At 33.4% G+C, this 18,794-nt stretch overlaps 1 protein-coding gene across 1 annotated transcript in view; it reads right to left on the bottom strand.

The window, feature by feature from the left end:
* Nucleotides 1-7,487: 7,487 nt before the first annotated feature.
* Nucleotides 7,488-18,794, bottom strand: part of LOC129807673 (protein turtle) — a 115,652-nt gene continuing 104,345 nt past the window's right edge. The window contains exon 11 of the mRNA XM_055857103.1: nt 7,488-16,795. Coding sequence (XP_055713078.1) covers nt 15,352-16,795 — 1,444 coding nt within the window. The 3' untranslated portion in view covers nt 7,488-15,351. The remainder of the gene's footprint in view (nt 16,796-18,794) is intronic.

The following is an 18,794-nucleotide window of genomic DNA, read 5'->3' as shown; positions in this document are numbered from 1 at the left end:
AGCTATCACTAACAGACCCAGCCCATGAAAAAGCCCCGTCATTAATTTATTCATCCAATGCAAGAGCAAAGGGGAGATTAATTATGTGACAAGTGAGTGAATTGCAAATTGGATGACCATTGAGTATTGGATATTTGGAGTGTGAGGTGAAAGAAAAAGTGGGTGAGGCATTATCAGGCCGTTTCTGCATTCACTCTTCAATTTTCTCAATGGAGATACTCACCCACACTCGATTTGTCGGTGATGAGAACACTCCATTCAATCAGAAATGATCCAGTCGATTGAGAAAAATGCTGCAAGCGGATATTTTCAGCAAATTGAATAAGAGGGTGGCACATCTTTGTCTCTCGAGAAAAAACATTACAGTGGTGTTTTATATAAATTCTAGAAAACTAAATAAAGGCTCATAATTTTGCCCAGTTGCTTATTCTGGATACGCTTTGAGTATAAAATTGGACACTAAAAATAAATTGATTAAAATTATGGATTTTTATTCCAATATTTGATGAATGATGATATCTATCTAAATATTTGTTCTTTGGTAGATTTTAACACTACATACGTTAAATTTTGAATATGATTTGAGTTGAAATTGCTTTGTTGAAAATTCAGTGTGAGCAATTGCTTACGAGAAATATGACAGAACTTTGTATTTATTTCAGCGTTCTTAGGCGGATTAGCTGTCCAAATTTACAGCCAAGTTGTCCAAATTTATAACCAAGTTGTCCAAAATTAGAGTCAAATTCACCTCTACATATCAATTCATTTTTAAACGTATTAAGACTAATTTTAGTAAAAACAAAGACAATAAACTCTTGCCAAGTTTATAAACAACCCTTCTGGAAAGGGAGTAAAAAAAAAAGTCAATTGGTATTGAAAATATCGCACTTAAAACTTGGAACATCGATGCTTATAAGCAGACTGTACAAAATTATGAGCCTTTACCCTATTCATAAATTACTATAATTTTTTAAAAATTATATCAAACTTTAGTTAGAGCACTCAATGGGTCAAGTTAATAGTAGAATTCTCGCTCTATGCTGTAAGTGTCTTGGGTTATAATCCCCTATAAGTCACTAGGAATTTTGCTGGCGTTAAAGGTATTCGAATTGAATCCAATGAGCTTCACTGGAGTTGATTCCACGGGGCATGAGATTTACAACCCCGTGCTATGGGTGGTTGTGCTAACAATTTTATTAAGAGAAAGCTTTCAGGCTTCAAACACACTAAATTTCTTTTCCTATTCCCTTAATGAATCTAACATATGGTCATAAGTTTTAACAGCCGGCCTTAAGTAACACATTTCCTGAAAAAAAGGTAGATTTATTTAAGGAAATAGGAAAAATATGAAGAGCTTGCAGACAGAGTGTGTGCGAAAACTGAAAGCCTTACCCTATTATCAAACTTATAAGTAGAAGATGAAAAAACATAAATAATTGTTTAAGAATTATTAGCTGATTTTTCGATTTTTCGGGGAAAAGAAAACGACCAAACTTCATGATTTTTTTGGTAAATGTTTATACATATTTAAAGTACCTACTTAAATATTCTTTTTTTTAGAAGTAATCACAAAATAGCGAACTAATGAAGAGTTCACTAGAGCGTCTCATCAAAGCAGTCCCTAATTGGCGGGAAAAGTGCAACTCGTAATTTATGTCTGACAAAAGAAATTAAAAAAGAAACAATTTTCATAAGTACTTATACTTCATATAGTTTAAAATCAATCCGGAGCAATTGCGAAATCTGAACTTTATCTCAGGGCTGTAGCAAAGTGTTTTGGGCAAAATATCGACTTCAATACGCGGTAACAAATTAAAAAAAGTTTGTAACAATTAGGGTAATTTCGGCATAGTTGCATGCAAGCGCCAAATTCTCAAGTTTGAAATGTAATATTAGGTGAGATTCTTAACAAAATCTCACCTACTATAATCCTAACAAAATTTCATGTCGTCCGATCGACCTCAAATTTGGCCAAAATGTGTTTCGCCACTTCCTGATTCCGAATATATATGTGGCTAAGTTACGTTCCCGGCCGGCCGGCCGGCCGGCCGGCCGCTCTTTGGAGCTTAATAGCTCCTAAACTAAAAAAGATATCGACTTGCGGTTTTCGGCAAAGGTTATATATCGGGTGAAAATTGCAACTTGGTGCATAGACCCCCCACCCCCCATCCCTCCTTCCGCCATTTTGAAGACCCCCCTTTTTTTTGTTTTCTCAATAGCTCCGCCCCTATGGCATCGAGCGGACTCAAATTTTAGTATGTTATAGCTGGGCCTTAGAGCTTTCCATCAATACCAAACTTAAGGTCCCCCGACCCCCCTGACCCGAGCTATAAGGGTCCAAAAAAAATTTCTTAAAATGGCCATAACTCCGGTTCTAATTGTCAGAATTTAAAAAGTGAGGGCTTTTTGGAAAGCTCTCGTGAAATGCCACTTCCCCTTCTAACATCGCAAGTTCATAAAACCACCGCTAGGGGCGCTTTTTTTAAAAAGAAAATTTTTAAATCTTAAAAGTTAAATAACTCAAAAATTCCATTGTGCATCGGGCTGAAAATTTAGTATGTTGTAGCCGTTGATTATACCTATCAAACAAAAAAAACCTTAAGTCGATCCATAACCCCTGACCCGAGCTATAAGGGGTCAAAGTTCGAACATTGACCGGCCTCTATCTCCGGTTCTAATTAACATAGCGACCTAAATTTTACCTTTTTGGTTTCGTCTCGATGAGCACTTTCAGATGGAAGTTCAAAAAGTCACCACAGGTGGCGCTGTGATAGCGTCAAAATTCATCGAAATTCAAAGTCACTTTTCTCAAAAACGGCATTGTGCAAGTTAATGAAATTTTAGTATGTTGTAGTCCAGTCTAGGACGTTTCCAAAATAGTGCGTATGCGCGCTGTGGTTAAAACAGAACCGGAGATATGAGGGGTCAAAGTTCACAAAATTCAAAAAATCATATCTCCGGTTCTATGTGACCGATTTTGATGAATGAGGGCTTAAACGAAAGATCTCACCAAATGCTACAACTTTCTAGAATATTTGAACTTCGTGGGACCAACACCAGGGGCGCCACAGTCGAAAAACCAATTTCAATATCACATAACCTCAATTATCTCGACTGTCGCTAAACCGATTTTGATGATTAGTTCGACACAATTGTAGAACACATTTGTCTCTACATTTCGTCCATACATCATTTTCCGCTCAGACTACGCTATCACTCCGATTTTGCCGTTTAAGTGTGAAAAAAATGATTTTTCCCATAAAAACGCTTTGAAATCACTCAGATGCCAATTTGACTGCCTCTACTCCACCAAGACACTTAAAATAGGGTTTTAAATGCAAAGTCCCACAAAATACAACAATTCTTTGAAATAGTTGAAGCTCAACAAATGACTACTTGGGGCACTCTGGATGAAAAAACGAGTTAAGAAACAAAAAACCTCGCTTATCTTGGCTTCTGAGTAATCGATGAGATCATGTTCTATGGGAAAATTATAGAGAACATTCTGGTCTACATTTCATCCATATATCACTTTTCTATCAGTTCATCCAAATCCTTGATATTTTGGTTTAAATACAAAATTTGTATAATTTCACGAATTTGATTCAAGATAACTGAATGGCGTCTCCCAACTTCAGCTCTAAATCGAATTTGCATGCACTCCGAGTTAGCTCACGTTAAGAATCTCACCTACATAAGCCGGTTAGGATTATCTGTCCCTTTTTAATACCAATTGATTATTTTCGTTACTTAAATTTAAATTTAAATTTTTTTGTGAACATTGTAGACAGTTTATTATCTAAAATCATTCTTGAAATCATTCATCATTCTTAATACATTTTTAAAATAAATAAAAATGTAGACATAGCATTGGTGGCCTATTCCGGCCACCATCATTCTCATAATTCCTTGCCCTTCCGGAATACTTTCAATGCCTTTTTCAGATCATCTTGATCGTCGAAGCGATATTTTTTTATTTTTTTGCATTGTATAATCTCTTCTAGAGTTTGCAAAAACTAAAAATTCATGGAAATTTGAAAAGCAAAAAATGTGGCCGGAATTGCAAGTTGGCCGGAATTTAGTACACTTACCCTAAGTCAAAAAATTAAACAGTTTTTTTTTTATTAAATCTAGTAAGAAATTCATATTTATGAACTGATTCGAACAAGCTATTAAAAACTTTAACTTTATTAAAAACTTTCACAACATAATTACTACACTGGTAAAAATAAAAGGATCAAATTGATCCAAATTTGATCCTTTTGCAAAGGATGGATCAAATTTCCAATTCTGAATGCACATTTATCATTAAGAACACATATAAGAACTATAGTCAATTGGAGGAAAATAGAAAGATCGTTGAAAATTCGAAATTTATAAGATACTGATATACATACAATCACTCAAGAGTAAAATTCAAAATTGATATATGTTTTTCTCAGAAAATTCTAAACATTATCCGTTTTATTTTCTATTTTACATGGATTATTTGAAGGAATTTTCTCGAATAAAAACTTTATTAACCTAAAGAAAAGAGTTTCAAATATTGTAATTAGTTTTTCAATAGAGAAGTAACAATTTTTCTTAGATTGTAATGTAGAACAAAAAAGGATAATATAGATGCAAATTTCAGGAATCTCACTCAATATATTTTTTTCCTAATTTATGGAGGAACACGTATAAAAAATTAAAAAAAAAAAATATTTGTTTAAAATATTTGTTTTGCTGACTCTTGAGATCTAACAATTTCAACTTACTAAAAAAGACCTTTTTCCTAATAAAATCCCTATAAATTATGCGATCTTTTTTCTCCGATTTTAGTTAAAACAAAAATTAAGAGTTTTAAAGAGTTCACCGCCAAGTAAACTGCTAAAAATCTATACAATTTCTTATTTATTAAGAATATAAATAGGTTAATCAAAGATCTAATCATTAAATGTCCACAACCGTTTTCTTATTCACGAGAGCTGAAACAAAATAAAACTAAAATAATAAACAATTTGGAAAATGATTGGTATCAAACTCAAAAAAATTAAACAAATAAAAACAGATAATAAAAAGAAGTTCGAAATTCCTGCACAGTTTAATAAGAAAAAAACTTAATTGAAATTTATTATAAATATACGGAAATTGTATTTATTAATTGAAATAATCATTTAAAAACCATTTAAAACTTTAAAAAACGCGATATTTTAATTTATTTGCTTATTTTCTATGTAAATTAATCAAACTCTCACCGGGAATACCACTCGAGAATTCTCTCCGATTTTTCATAAGAAAATTTCCAATAGAAAATTTCGTGGATACTAAATAGGCGAGTTCCACATGGAGAATTGGCTTTTCCCACAAAATCAAACTCTCACATCTGAAGGATACGTTTATGTATAGTCCTACGATGTACCTTGTGTATATGGGCATGAAAAAATAAAACAATTCAATTCAATTCAATACGGCCCCTGAAGTATTAAGACTAATGAAATATTGCAAAGTAACTACCCCTATTCAAAGTAGTCCCTAGTTATCCCAGTTTTGAAGCTTATTGGAGGACTTTTTTTTTTAAACTGTTGAATCCTAAAAATATTGAGTTTGGCTTATAGTGTCTAAAGAGCCAATTTAAATAATTTGTAATAGGGTGAAAGGAACGTCTATTGACACTTTAAGAACTCGTGTCAGCACCTATTGACACCCTACTCGTTACCATTTGAGATATGAAATTTGAACATCTCTGTTTATAGTAAAAGGTATATTACAGAAAAAACGTTATATCACTTATATTTTACTAGACACATTAAATAATTTTCAAGATTTTGGCAAAAGTGTCAATAGGGGTTCCCTGTCGAACAGACGTTCCTCCGACCCTAGTTCCAGTTAGGAAATATTCTCTTTTAAACACAAATTTATTACAAGGAAATTTGTGTTATCCTTCATTTGATTGCAGATTTCTGCAAAATTACCCTAAACCATACCCCAAGTCCGTGCAGATGAATTTATTAAGAATCTCACTTAATATTTTTGCTAGAAATTGATGTTGTATATTGAAATTTCATTTATTCAAAAGCAATAAAGCATCCAGATGAAAGTAAAATATTCGGAAAATCAATTGAAAGCTCCACTTTACCTGAAGCTCACCCTTTCTGTCTGATTGATGATGCAGATCTCTAGCTTAGGGCCATGACCACAGCACAAGGGTACCAAATGTAAAAGTGTGTCCAGAAGTGGAAATTCTGCAGAGGGAAATAAATCTTCGGGGTATCCAAATTAATTGGACTGACGTTCTCATTCGACTATTTATGGTCGTCAATTTAGAAGTTCAAACCATCATCGCCCAGGGTCATCTTCGGACGTCGATGTAGAAAGCTTCTACCCATTCCACCTCCACGAGAAAATGGGTATCCTTCTCCAGGTGCTTGTCCGCTTTGGTTACCCCGAGCAAAATCGACAATTTTTCAACCGATTGAATGATTGATGAGCTGGATGTGTCGAAAGGGTTTCGCACAAACAATGAATAAATTTGGGGATAGTCAATGGAAGGGAAAAAAGACTGTACACAACACTCCAATTATTCTGGCAACATTATTGTATTTTTTTTTCTTCACCTTTTTTTTCTGGAATTCATTTTTCTTTTTATCTCGGATTTGATGCTTTATACAGCGCAGTTACACAGTAACAACTGTCATCTATATTTTTCAACACTTATTAACTAAAAAACTAATTCATCTAATTCTTTATCATTTGCTTCCTCATCGTGCTTCTCTTTAAGATCTTTCTCTCTATTCCTTATTGGTTTTCTTCTATTTTTTTTATCAATTGGTTTTCTTTCCTGTTAATGAATTGCAAATGAATTTTGAAAAATCAGAAGACAAAAAACTTAAGATCAATTGTGAATGTTTATTTTTGTTTTAATAGTTCTTTTTCAAATGCTTTTACTGGTTTATCTTTCTTAATAAAAATCTTACTAAATATTTTATATCTTGTCTCTGTCGTTCTCTAATATCGCTCAATTTTAAATTTTCGAATATGCAGAAGGTTTATAGTGATTTGTTTTTCTGTGAATTATGTTTTTTTGTGAATGAAATCATAATTTTTTTTTTCTGAAAAATATTTTCAAAAGAAAATAATTAAAGGCTTAAAATGGGGATTTCTCTTTCTGATGGGGGGTTTAGGAGGTTGCATAGGGATTAAGTTTGTTTGTCTATCTTTAGAATTTTCGCTTTGTTTCTCAATATTTTGTTGTATATCTTCGCATTCTAAACGCATCAGAGATGATCTACGGTGATTTCATTGCATATGTTTGTTTTCTTATCAATTTGTTTTTCTTTTCACCCAAAAGATCCCAAAAAACGTTCAGTTAATTTCTTGAGATTATAACTCTTCATCCGATCATCATTACATTTCACTTTTTCTTTAAACTATATAATAAATACTTAATGTAATTCTTTATTTGATTTCATTGAATAATTATCTTTTTTTCATTTGTTTTAAGTGACGTGCTTGTGCGAAAGAATGTTGTCTTTTTTGTTTTTGTATTTTTTTTTGAAAAACTTATTGAAACGATTTGTTGTGTTTTTTTTCTTATTTTCTCATTTTTTATCATCTTTTATAATTGTATATATTAAAAGACTCTTTTCTATTAAATATTTTCTTGTTTTTTTTCATTTGTTTTATTTGAAGAATTACTCACGTAGTATTTATTTACATTCACACTCAAATAATCTTGATATTAGTTTTTTTTTCTCACCTTTTTCCGACGTCTGAGAATGATAACGATAAAGAAATTAAATATCTTGTACTTCGGAAGTAGAAAAATAAATAAATGACTTATCTAAATTAATAAATTTGTACTCAAAACGAAATGATTCCAATAATCTCAGGTTTGCAAAATAAAAAGTATACTTAATAGATAAAAAGTTTTAAAAATAAAATTGACGAATTAGCAACAGTTTTTCTAAGTTTTTTTTTTTATATTTTACTTATGAGTGTAGCATTCTGTCATTCATCTCTTTCTCTAGATTATCTAAAAATGTTTCGCATATTTTTTCATCTTGTTAAATATTCATAATTGTTAATGTCTATTTTTTTAATTAGTTTTTTTTTCAAGTGTTTTTTCATCATATCTTTCTTTTTTATATATTCGTTTGTTAATGTGTGCTTCATTTCTTGTTGGTTGTGAAATTGTATAGAACTGTCGATCGTCACGGTGAGCGATCGATAAAGCGTTAGAATTATTACTTTTCTCATTCATTTTTTTTTATTAAATAGTTTTAAAAGTCATTTTTTCACCGTCATTCGTCAATTAACTCAATTTGACACTCTCTACGTTAAGTTTTACTTCTAATTTTCTTTTATATTCAATCTTTCTTTTTTTAATAATTTGTTTTTTTTTGTATTATTTTATCTTTTTCTTTTAGTGAGTGAAAAAGAGGAATATGAGATATGATGATGTCTCAATTTTTTTTTTAGATTTTGCCAAATTGTTTTTTTCTGAATTCCTTAATTTTGTTTATTAATCACTGTACAAATTTTTATCTAAATTTCTTTTAAACGTTATGACTTTTTTTTGAGCAAGTCTGCTATTACGGAAACATTCGGATTGGAAAAATTCAATTAAATTTACTTCTATTAAATATTACTGAATTTTTTTTTGATTGGTCAGAATTCGGATTCGAAAAATCACCGCCTTAAAACATTTTATTCCTAATGCGTTTCCTGATTGGTTAGAGCTCTCAATGATTTCCACCTCTAGCCAATCAGATAATGCAATATGACTAAAATATTTTACGGAATTAAATTTTTAATTGTATGTGAATAATGCTTTAGCAAAAAGTTGCATTATTAAAATATTTATAAAGAATTCAATAAAGAACTTTTACAATCCGAATAGCTGCAGTAATACGACGAATTTACTTTTGACGCCTACTTTCGGAATTCCTAAAATGTTAGTGACGTTTAGAATGATGAAAAATCAAGAGTGATTCATTTATGGTGCGATCATATCAAATGTTTCGTAGGAGAAAATAGGAAAATTACGCCATGCAACATTTTTTTAATGCTTCTGAATTCTCCTGCTTTTCTTCATGTTGCTTGTATCTAGTAATTAAGAAATAAAAATATTTCACCAATTATTTTGTTTTGCACTGGTAATCTAGGTAGTTTTTTTCGCATTTTGATACTAAAACGAGCATACTTCTATTTCAATTGAACCGAATTAAATTTTCTAAATTTCAAACGAAACGTCTCAGAACGGACTCTTCGTCTTTGATGGTTTTTCTTATTTTCAAAAATTCTCCACATAAATTTTAATCATTTCTTACAAAAAACAGTAGAGTACTTGCAGGATTTTCCGTTAATACTCGATTTATGTTAAGAACCAAGAAGTACCAAGAAAGCTTAAAAAATTATGTATAATAGTAAACGCATTTTCCAACAATTCGTGTCCCAACAGTACTTCTGTGTTAAAAAGAGATGACAAAGCGTTCTAGCTTTGCGAAGTACTTAAACTAACGAAAGAGAGCTATTACGATAAATATTTACTACCGATTAAACGGTTTGAAAAATCATCCCGAAATGACAAATAGCTTAAGAAAAGTAGGTTTCAGAATTATTTTAGCATGAGTAAAAAGCTTTCGAACAAACAAAAAACTAAATACGAGAAAGATAAATCTTGGTAGTATACCGATTCATGATCTATTAAATCCGATGTACTCTGGTTGAAAATTTCAAGATCTTTCAGAAAAATTCAAATTTAAGCAAATCGGTTGAAAAATAGGCCCTTCTAAGTGGCTAGACTTCGATCTTCGAAAATTCGATATCGAAATGGTTTTCGAACTATGTGTCCAACGACGAAATAAACGCCTGAACTACCTCTAAGTCATATTCGAAAATGCAAGAAATCATAGGAGCGGTTTTCGAAATAAAACAAAAGACGTGATTTTGGTGGGGTTAAAGTGGATTATAAAATTGCTCTCTCTCTTTGAGTTCGAGAACTAAAATATTACATTTTATTTGTTGTGGAAAGAAGTAAGAGATTCCAAATCCATTCATCTTCGTTTCGGAAAATTCACTTCAGTGAAGTAGAAATTCAGTTATGATCATTTTATTTATAAAACTTGAAGAGAGTGATTTTGCTTTGGTTACACAGACTTTTCTAGTATATGCAGCGCCCCTGGTTTTAATTTTATAAACTTTAATTATAGAGAATGTAGGGAAATTTGAAGACCTTTCATTTATGCTTTTAAAGAATAATTTACGATGTTCACAGAAATTTTTAATAATCTAAGAAGCGATACAAATGATTTGTTCAGAACTACAAGGCTTAATCTCCGGCTCTTAAGGTATCTGCTTAAAGTATCGTTGATTTTACCAGCTTGACTTGTTTTACAAAGTTGAAGACACTTCAAAGACCTTTCATTTGACCTTAAAAATATTAATTTCGGTTTATTATACTCGACATTACGATCATTTTTGCTTCAAAAATCGATCTTAACGAATTGATCGCGACAGCGCCTCTGGCGTTAATTTCATCAACTTGATTTGTTTCAGAGAATTGAGGATCAAGCAAAGACTATTACCATCTTGGTTCGCTTTACAAAGTTGAAGGCAATTCAAAGGCATTTCATTTGCGCTTCTTACGTACATTATTTTATGATTCCCATATTCTTGCGGTTTTAATCAGAAATGGTTTTGTCCGGAATAAAAAGGCTTGAAAAACCTAAAGCACCTCTGGTGTTAATTTTATTAACTTTATGTACCGTAGATGCGAATGATTTTGTCCTTCGTGGGTGCCTTTGACCCCATCATGTTCGTAAGCTTTTCTTTAATTCTAACACTTAAAGATGGTCTTTATCGATCCGATCTACCATGTATAATCGCTGATGCCCGTTTTTAAACATTAGAATTCGTGAATAGTAGGGGGGCAAAGTCACCTGCATCTACAGTGTTTTAGAAAATTGAGGACCTCTCGCACGTTTTTCATTTGAGTTTATTTTTGGCGTCAAGAAGCTTATGGTTTAGTCCGGACAATATAATGTACTGAGGGCTTCTCTTATTTATTTTACCAACTTGACTTGTTTCACAGAATTGAGGGAAGCCCAAAGGCCTTTTATTTGCATTTTTAGAGATTAATTCCTATTCCTGATTTTCGGAGTTATCATTACTTTTGCAAAACGCGATCGAAAATTGATAAAATGGTCTCGCCTGAAGTACAAAGTCTTCTGTAACCTACAGCGCCTCTGGTGTTAATTTTATCAACTTGATTTGTTTTAGGGAATTGATGAGAATTCAAAGACCTTTCATTGCCGCTTTAGAGCATTCATTTCGGTTCCGTGTAATTGAAGTTATGATCACTTTTGCAAAACTCGATCGAAAATTAATAAAATGGTCTTGCCTGAAGTACAAAGTCTTCTGGAACCCACAGAGCCCCTGGTGTTAATTTTATCAACCTAATTTGTTTCAGGAAATTGATGAGAATTCACAGGCCTTTTATTTACACTTTAGAGCAATCATTTCGGTTCCGTGTAATTAAAGTTATGATCACTTTTGTATCAAAAAGCATTTAAAATAATTTTGCCTACACCACAGGAGCAATATTGACAAAATTTCAAATGAATTTGTGAATAACTAGACTAAAGCAACATGAAAAATAGTATTAGAATCCAAACTAAGAAATCTGTGCTGCATAGCATTGATTAGATAACTATGATGAATTCCTGTTTAGATATTCTTTTATTTAGACATATACAATTCTTAGTATTTTGACCTTTACAATATTATTTCGTGATTTTTCCATCCACTCTAATATGGACCTTTACTTTCGTCAATTTTTAAACATTAACTACGATTCTTTCCTTTCATTTAATTCCTTGATTATAAATAATGTTTTATTTTTTTTTAAGTAAATTTTCTTTTATACACTTTCAATGAGAAACCTTTGTCAAAGAGAGATGAAAAATTTAGAGACTTGATGCTTCTTTTTTTTGTTTAAATTGGAAATTCTGAAGGAATGTGCTAAAGAACAGAACCACGCAATATGGATTTTGTTTTGGTTTTATGAAAGGAATATTGAAATGCGAAGAGATGACAGTTTTTCACAGAATTTTGGTTCTCTTAATCTTTTGTGTGAGATTTAGAACATTTTTTGCTTAACGATTTTTTATTTGAAATATGTTTGGATTTTTCACCACTTTCTCCGGTTTGTTTTTTTAGCTAAAAATTACGCTATACGTTTAATGCTAATGTGAGGAATTGTTTTTTTTTTGTTTTTCTGTTTAAATGCAAAAAATTCTAACGCTAAATTTTCTTCGTTTTTTTTTATATACCTTCCACGCACATTTCCCCTCGCACCAGGATGCGAGAGACCTTATATCGATTTTCTACCACTCTGCTGAGAGGCTTTCAATGTCCATTTTCATCAGCCATTTCCTCGCGTTAATATTTTATCACACTAGTTAATTTATATTTATTTAGTAATTAAATATTTCTTCTGTGAAATCGTTATGTCTTTCTCTCTTTCACTCGATTCGCGCTGTTGTGGCTGTATGTTCACCTTATTACAAATAAAACATTAATGTTAATTTTATTACCTTATACAATGTGCTATGACTAAGTTATATAAGTTATTTCAGTTATTTATATATAGTATTACTTCATTTTTTTCTTTAATTCAATAAATCGTTGATCCACGCGCACATTTTTTTTTGTTCTTTTATATCAATTAGAATTTGTTTGCTCTGTTTTTTAATAAGTCCTAAAATGTAATTGTAAATATTACTTCCGTAAATTACATTTAAATTTTTTACCATTTCCATGCTTATAATAATGAATTTTTATGCGTGTTAGTCTTCTCCATCCTCAAAACTCAAATATTACACCATTTCATTAATAAATTATCTGGACAATAACTATATTACAGGGATGGGGCTGGAGAGTCTTTATCATTGAAAATTTAGAGATTTCAGTATCGTGCTGTTGCTATATTATTTTGAAAAATTAATTTACAGCTCTTTATGCCTTTATGTTCTTCTGGGAATAAACACAAAAGGCAAAGAAATCCAATGTGAGCGTAAGATTTTAAACCACTAAAATTAAGGTCAGAAAAAATCAGTCACAAATCGCTACAAATATTTTAGGAAGAAAAATAAATTATTTAAATGCAACACACTATTACTTTATTATTCAGTCTGTAGATGCCTAGAATGTTCTAATATTTAGTTCAATTTTTCGTGATGTTCCATCTTTCGCTATTTTTCTTATCTGACATTTTGGCCGATCGAATCTCTTTCCCATTTCATTGGCAGTTTTTTTTTCATTTGAACACAATTAATTGATAAGTTATTTTTTGGAGAAAAATTACTAATAAAAAGAACAAAGTGATTTAGTGTTCGAAAAGTGAGAATTTGTCAGAATATCGAACACAAAATGGTGGTTTTTGAAACAGAAGATTACAGTTGAGGGTCAAAAAAATACACTCATGTATTTTTCGTGCAAATAAAAAACCAGAAAACAATTTTTAAATGATATGTCTTCTTGCAGAATGATTTAGAGAAAATTTATATAAATCTCTAGAACTGAAAGAGAAATTGCAACACATTTGCAATTCAACTCCTAGAAAAGCTCCGCCCAAAATTGATTTCAAGCCACGCCCTCTTTAACATTAGGGATTAAATAGAGTGAATTGTTTAGGGTGACAGGAATGCCTATTGACACTTTAAGAAGTCGTGTCAGGACTTATTGACGCCCTACTCTGTGCGATTTGGAATACTAATGAACACCTATCCTTATCAGAAAACGTAGATTAAGGAAATAACGTCATTTACATTTTATTAGATGCTTTAAATAAATTTCAAGATTTTGACAAAAGTGTCAATATAGGGATTCTCTGTCGAAGTGGTGTTCCTTCGACCCTATTTAAAAAAATAACTTCATTCTAGACCAAAGGAAGGCTTACTAAAATGTTGATTTCAAAGCAAAAATAGTTTGAGAACTTCCCTTTAAGAAGCCACGCCCATTTGATACATCGTGTCTTCCTTATTCCAAAATCCCTCCCCACTATCGCATAAACCATTTGGAAATTCTGCTTGATTATGCTTCTATCTTCCATTACCAACCCCTGAAGTTATTGCAAGTGCTAGGCAAAGATAAAGAATCTTGTGGGCCAAAAGGCCACGCCCATTTGATATATAGCATTCATCCAATTCCCAAATTTCTATCCTCTGACTGGAAATTTCTCGGATAGAATGAATGACAACGATTCTAATTGTTATTCCGAATCCCATGATCGTTGCAAGTAAAGGATTTAACAAAGAAATGAATAATACTCTTCTGTTTAATAAGCGACTCCCATTAGATTTACCGTATCTACAAAATTCTAAAATTTGAATCCGCTGATAGAAAATTTCTGCAAAAGAATGTAAATTTTATTTGTCCTCTGTCTCATAATGTTTACATGTGGCAAGTGAAGAAAAAACATATGGTCTTTCTTTGATCGTCTTAAAAGCCACGCCCATCTGATACGTATATCTGCAAACTGAAGGGACTGTATGTAAATCAATGCTCCTTATTCATTCCTTTGTTTCTTCGATGGAAATTGTAAGTTAAATTGCGTATTTGACGACACATTTGCCTATAGGCCACGCCCACTTATATACACAGTATTACCACAATTTTTTTTTATTTTCTATTCACGGTTTTCAAATTTATTAGAAGGACTGGTAGGCAACGCATCACTTTTTTATAACCAATCCATAAATTATTGAATGTGAAGGGCAAAAGAAAAAAATGTCCATAGATTTTATTTTAAAAGCCACGCCCACTTGTATACGTTGTGTTCTCCATATTTCTGAATTTATCTGTCACTTGTAAAATATTTTGAAGGAGTAGATCATGTCAAAATCCCTTGAAAATTTCAAATTTTTAAATTGAAAGTTGAAACATTTGAATTTTTAAAATCTGCATAAATTATATTTGGGCGTGGCCTGATTTATTGGTGAATGAGACTTTTCCATTTCACCGAAGTATTAAATCCTGAAGAAAAGCGTGACCTAAAATTATTTTTCCCCGATGAATTCTAAAATTCTTTAACATTCTCATGATCATTCTGGTCAAAATATGACAGCGGATGTCACATTTGTCAACTTGTCGAGTTGACAAGTGTTGACACTCTTGCAATAAACATCATTGACATCTTGTCAAACAATCAATTTCAGAGATGCGCTGTAATTTAAATTTGGGAAAATACCAAAAAGTTTAAAGTACAAGTATTTTTGAAATAAAGGAAAACCGAAAGGAAGTTAGAAGATTTTACCTTATAACAAACTCCTTGAGATCGTATGAAATGAGAAATGGGAGAGAGATCGATCAGCAGGCGCTTTCTAGCTCAACACCGGCCCTCCGCATGGCCTGTCGCTGTCTGTAGGCGTAGAACTCTTCCTTCATGGCCTGCACGCGTGCCTCGATGTTGTCGTAGCGTGAGACTCTCTTCCGACCACTGGGTCCGGGAGCGGCCGGTGGCAGAGCACTGGCCAGGGAAAAGGGTTCCATTTGGAGTAGATGAGGTGCTGGAGGTCCCGTTGGCGTCGAAGCTGTGGGTGTGGGAGTTGAGGGATCAAACTCGTAGTGGCCGTCAACACTGCCCACATCCACGGATTTGCTGAGGTTGGCTTGCTCGGAGGCACTGTTGAGCCTGGCTACGAGATCTAACCAGTGACTCATAGAGTAGGTTGGGGGAGTGGGAGGTCGACGGAGGGGCCGAGTGTAGCCCAAGGCGGCTGGGGGCGGAGGTGGAGGTCGGTAGGGAGGCAGGAATCGCCAGTCACCACCACTACCACCAGACTGGGAGCTCTGGTTTTGTTGGGTTGAGGTATTCTTGCTGCCGAAGCCACTGGAGCTACTGCGACTCTCTGGTGATGCCTCGACGCCCATTGTGCGATAGCTGAGCGGAGACGCGAGATCTGGAGCGCTTCTAGCACGCCATTGCCGTGGCAAGAAACGCCCTCTCGACGGACGGTATCCGTGATGCGTCTGTGGAAGATATTGATAGCCACGCCAGTGAGGAGATGGTGGTCCAACGGGAACAAATCCTCTGGCCATACGCTGGGTCTCCTCGTGAATTGTCCTTAGAGCTGGTAGTTCATGAAAGTGACGATCCTGCAGGTACCTCAGTGATCCCATAGGAGCTGGCAGAGATCTCTCAGCACTCGATTGCCGAACAGAACTGAGGTCACTGAAGTAGAGAGGCGACCAGGGTGACATGATACCAGCTGTACTTGAGGTCGCCGGAGAACTTGCATGGAAGCGTGAGAGTCGCGATGCTGGCGTGTAGGGCAAAGTTCCGGGTCCACTGATTGTGCTTATGTGGAGATTTTGATGCAAAGGCGCTCGAGTGGCTGGCATTAGAAGAGGAGCCGTCCTGCCCAACAAGGAGCCATAGCGACTGTGCCCCGATCCATCGGAACTGAGCTGACTGGGTGAAATCACAAGGGGTCGACGCCAGGAAGCTCTTCCGCGACTTCTTCGCGGTAAGAAGCCTCCATCATCGCTGCTACTGTACTGAGAGGCCCCACCGTCGCTTTGCTGACCAGAATCCACCACATCCAGGCTCTCCTCGGCTTCCAGAGCATCGTCAGCCAACACAAAGCGACCATCGGGTGCCCGGTGAATTTGGCGTAGGCTATTGCGCTCTTCGATGTCAGACAGTGAAAGTGTGTAGATTGAATTGCAGTTGGTGCAGCGATCACGTGGCCAGATCCAATTTAAAACAGCGGCCAGGGTCTTTAAGCCTGGTATTCTGCCTTCTCTAAATCTGGATTTATTGCGATTTTTTTTTTTGAATAGAGAAATTGAGATTAATATTTGTGTCAAGTACTGTTATTAATATTGCTTGAATAAAGGTAGCCGTATAAGCGAAAAGCTGTGAATCATTGCTGAGGAATCAGGAGCCATTAATTTTTAGGATTTATATTTACATTAAACTTAGGACTTTCACAAATTTTCCATTGATATGTGAGACGAGCTAGTCCAGGCGAACATTTTGCCCATATATACCTGTGACCGGAAAATTCGCCATTTTGAATTATTGAAGGTCAAAGGTCAACCACTTTGGAAGGGTAATTTTTCACCCCATTTAGTTAAATTTGGATTTTTTGGAGAGGTATTGAAATTTCGAACCCGGCTGTATCAGTCTTCATCGGTAATGAGTCGGTCAAGTACCGATTTTTTGATTTTCAAATGCTTTTATGATTTATGAATCAATTTGATCTCTAGTAGATCAGTAATACCAAAAAAACATGCAGAAAAACTAATTCACGGTGAGCTCTATCTCGTGAGTTCGAGCATTCAGCAAAGCTGGGACGCTTTGCCATCTCTTTTTTACTTCAGAGTAAGCACCGGCTATAAGACAATTTAGAACAAGCCCCCTTTGAAGACGGCATGAAATTTAGATTTTTGCATTTTCCATACTGAACCTTTTTAGATTAAAGTCACTCCCTCAATTCGGAAATGAGAATTATGAACCCTTAAGGTTTCTTCCATGAGAGAATAGGCCACGCCCCTTCAAATTCTTTTGGTTATAAAAATAAAATATTGCATGAGTTTTATACAAAATATTTTTTGTATTTTTCCTCAGTTTTTCCGTAAATACCGCGAGATTTATTCTAAGTAATAAATTTATTTATTTTTTATTACTAAAAAAGGACATTAAAAAGGGGCGTGGTCTTTTTTGGGTAGCGGTTTCATTGTATTCATCCTCAAACAGAAGTAGCAGAAAGAGTTTTCTGTGGAAGAATGATTGTAATTTTCTATAATAATTCAGAGTATATTCGGCACATATTGTTATAGAGTCTAAAGGAGGCGTGGCCAAAAATTATGTATGAGGTCCTTATCTAACCGATAAACGTCTTCTGTCAAGTTCTGTCAAAATGTTGCAATAAAGTTATTTAGGAAAAATATAATAAAAAATTGTCTCTTTTAAAAGTTGAATGTACCAGTTTAATTGAGCGTTATTTAATTTGCATAAATATTATACTCGTCAACTTATAAATTCACAGTAAATAAATCAATTACACAATATATTTTAACTTTGTCACAAATTAGGGATAATTTCCGAAAAAGATGATAAATACTGATAAAATTTTAATTCACACATTTTGCAATGTTATATAATATAATCATCTGTGTCTACAATATATTTATCTGCTGGAAAAGATTAAAAAAATATATATAATTGAGGTAATCCCATTTTGTTATTACAGAAAAAAAAAACAATTGAAGAAATTACAAATCGGAATTAAAATTTTAATTAATTGTAATTTTTGAAGAGCAGTTGAAAATTTTAACGAGATAGATAATTTTACCGCAATAAACCCTATTGAAAGTTTTAATTAGTCAATTTTATACCATTTTCTCATTACTATTTTTGTGATTTTTTCCAGCTTATTTGCAGTAAAATAGTTTTCACGGTTTTATGTATGTATTTTTAATGTCAATTGAAATTAATTTTCTGGCAAGAATGAGTTTATTCATTTATATTCATGAATACGCACCACTTATAGAGGATTATGCAAACGATTGGAATTAATGTTTGAGTTTTTTTTGATTCAATAAAATGGAGAAGGATGGGAACATCCAACTCAACTTTTTTCTGACTCTTTTGCCTTATAGGGAATGGCTTTCAGACTTCGTATATACTCTGGCTTCGAACATTTAATATTTTTCCCATATTCTTTTAATGAATCCGACCCTATGGCAATATATTTTAATAAATAGTCGTCGCACATTTCCTGAAAAAATAAGTCAGATTCATC

This window comes from Phlebotomus papatasi, chromosome 3 (genome assembly GCF_024763615.1).
Source record: "Phlebotomus papatasi isolate M1 chromosome 3, Ppap_2.1, whole genome shotgun sequence".
Lineage (NCBI taxonomy): Eukaryota > Metazoa > Arthropoda > Insecta > Diptera > Psychodidae > Phlebotomus > Phlebotomus papatasi.
The sequence above is the reverse complement of the archived record's forward strand: the minus strand, read 5'-3'. Positions and strand labels throughout refer to the sequence as shown.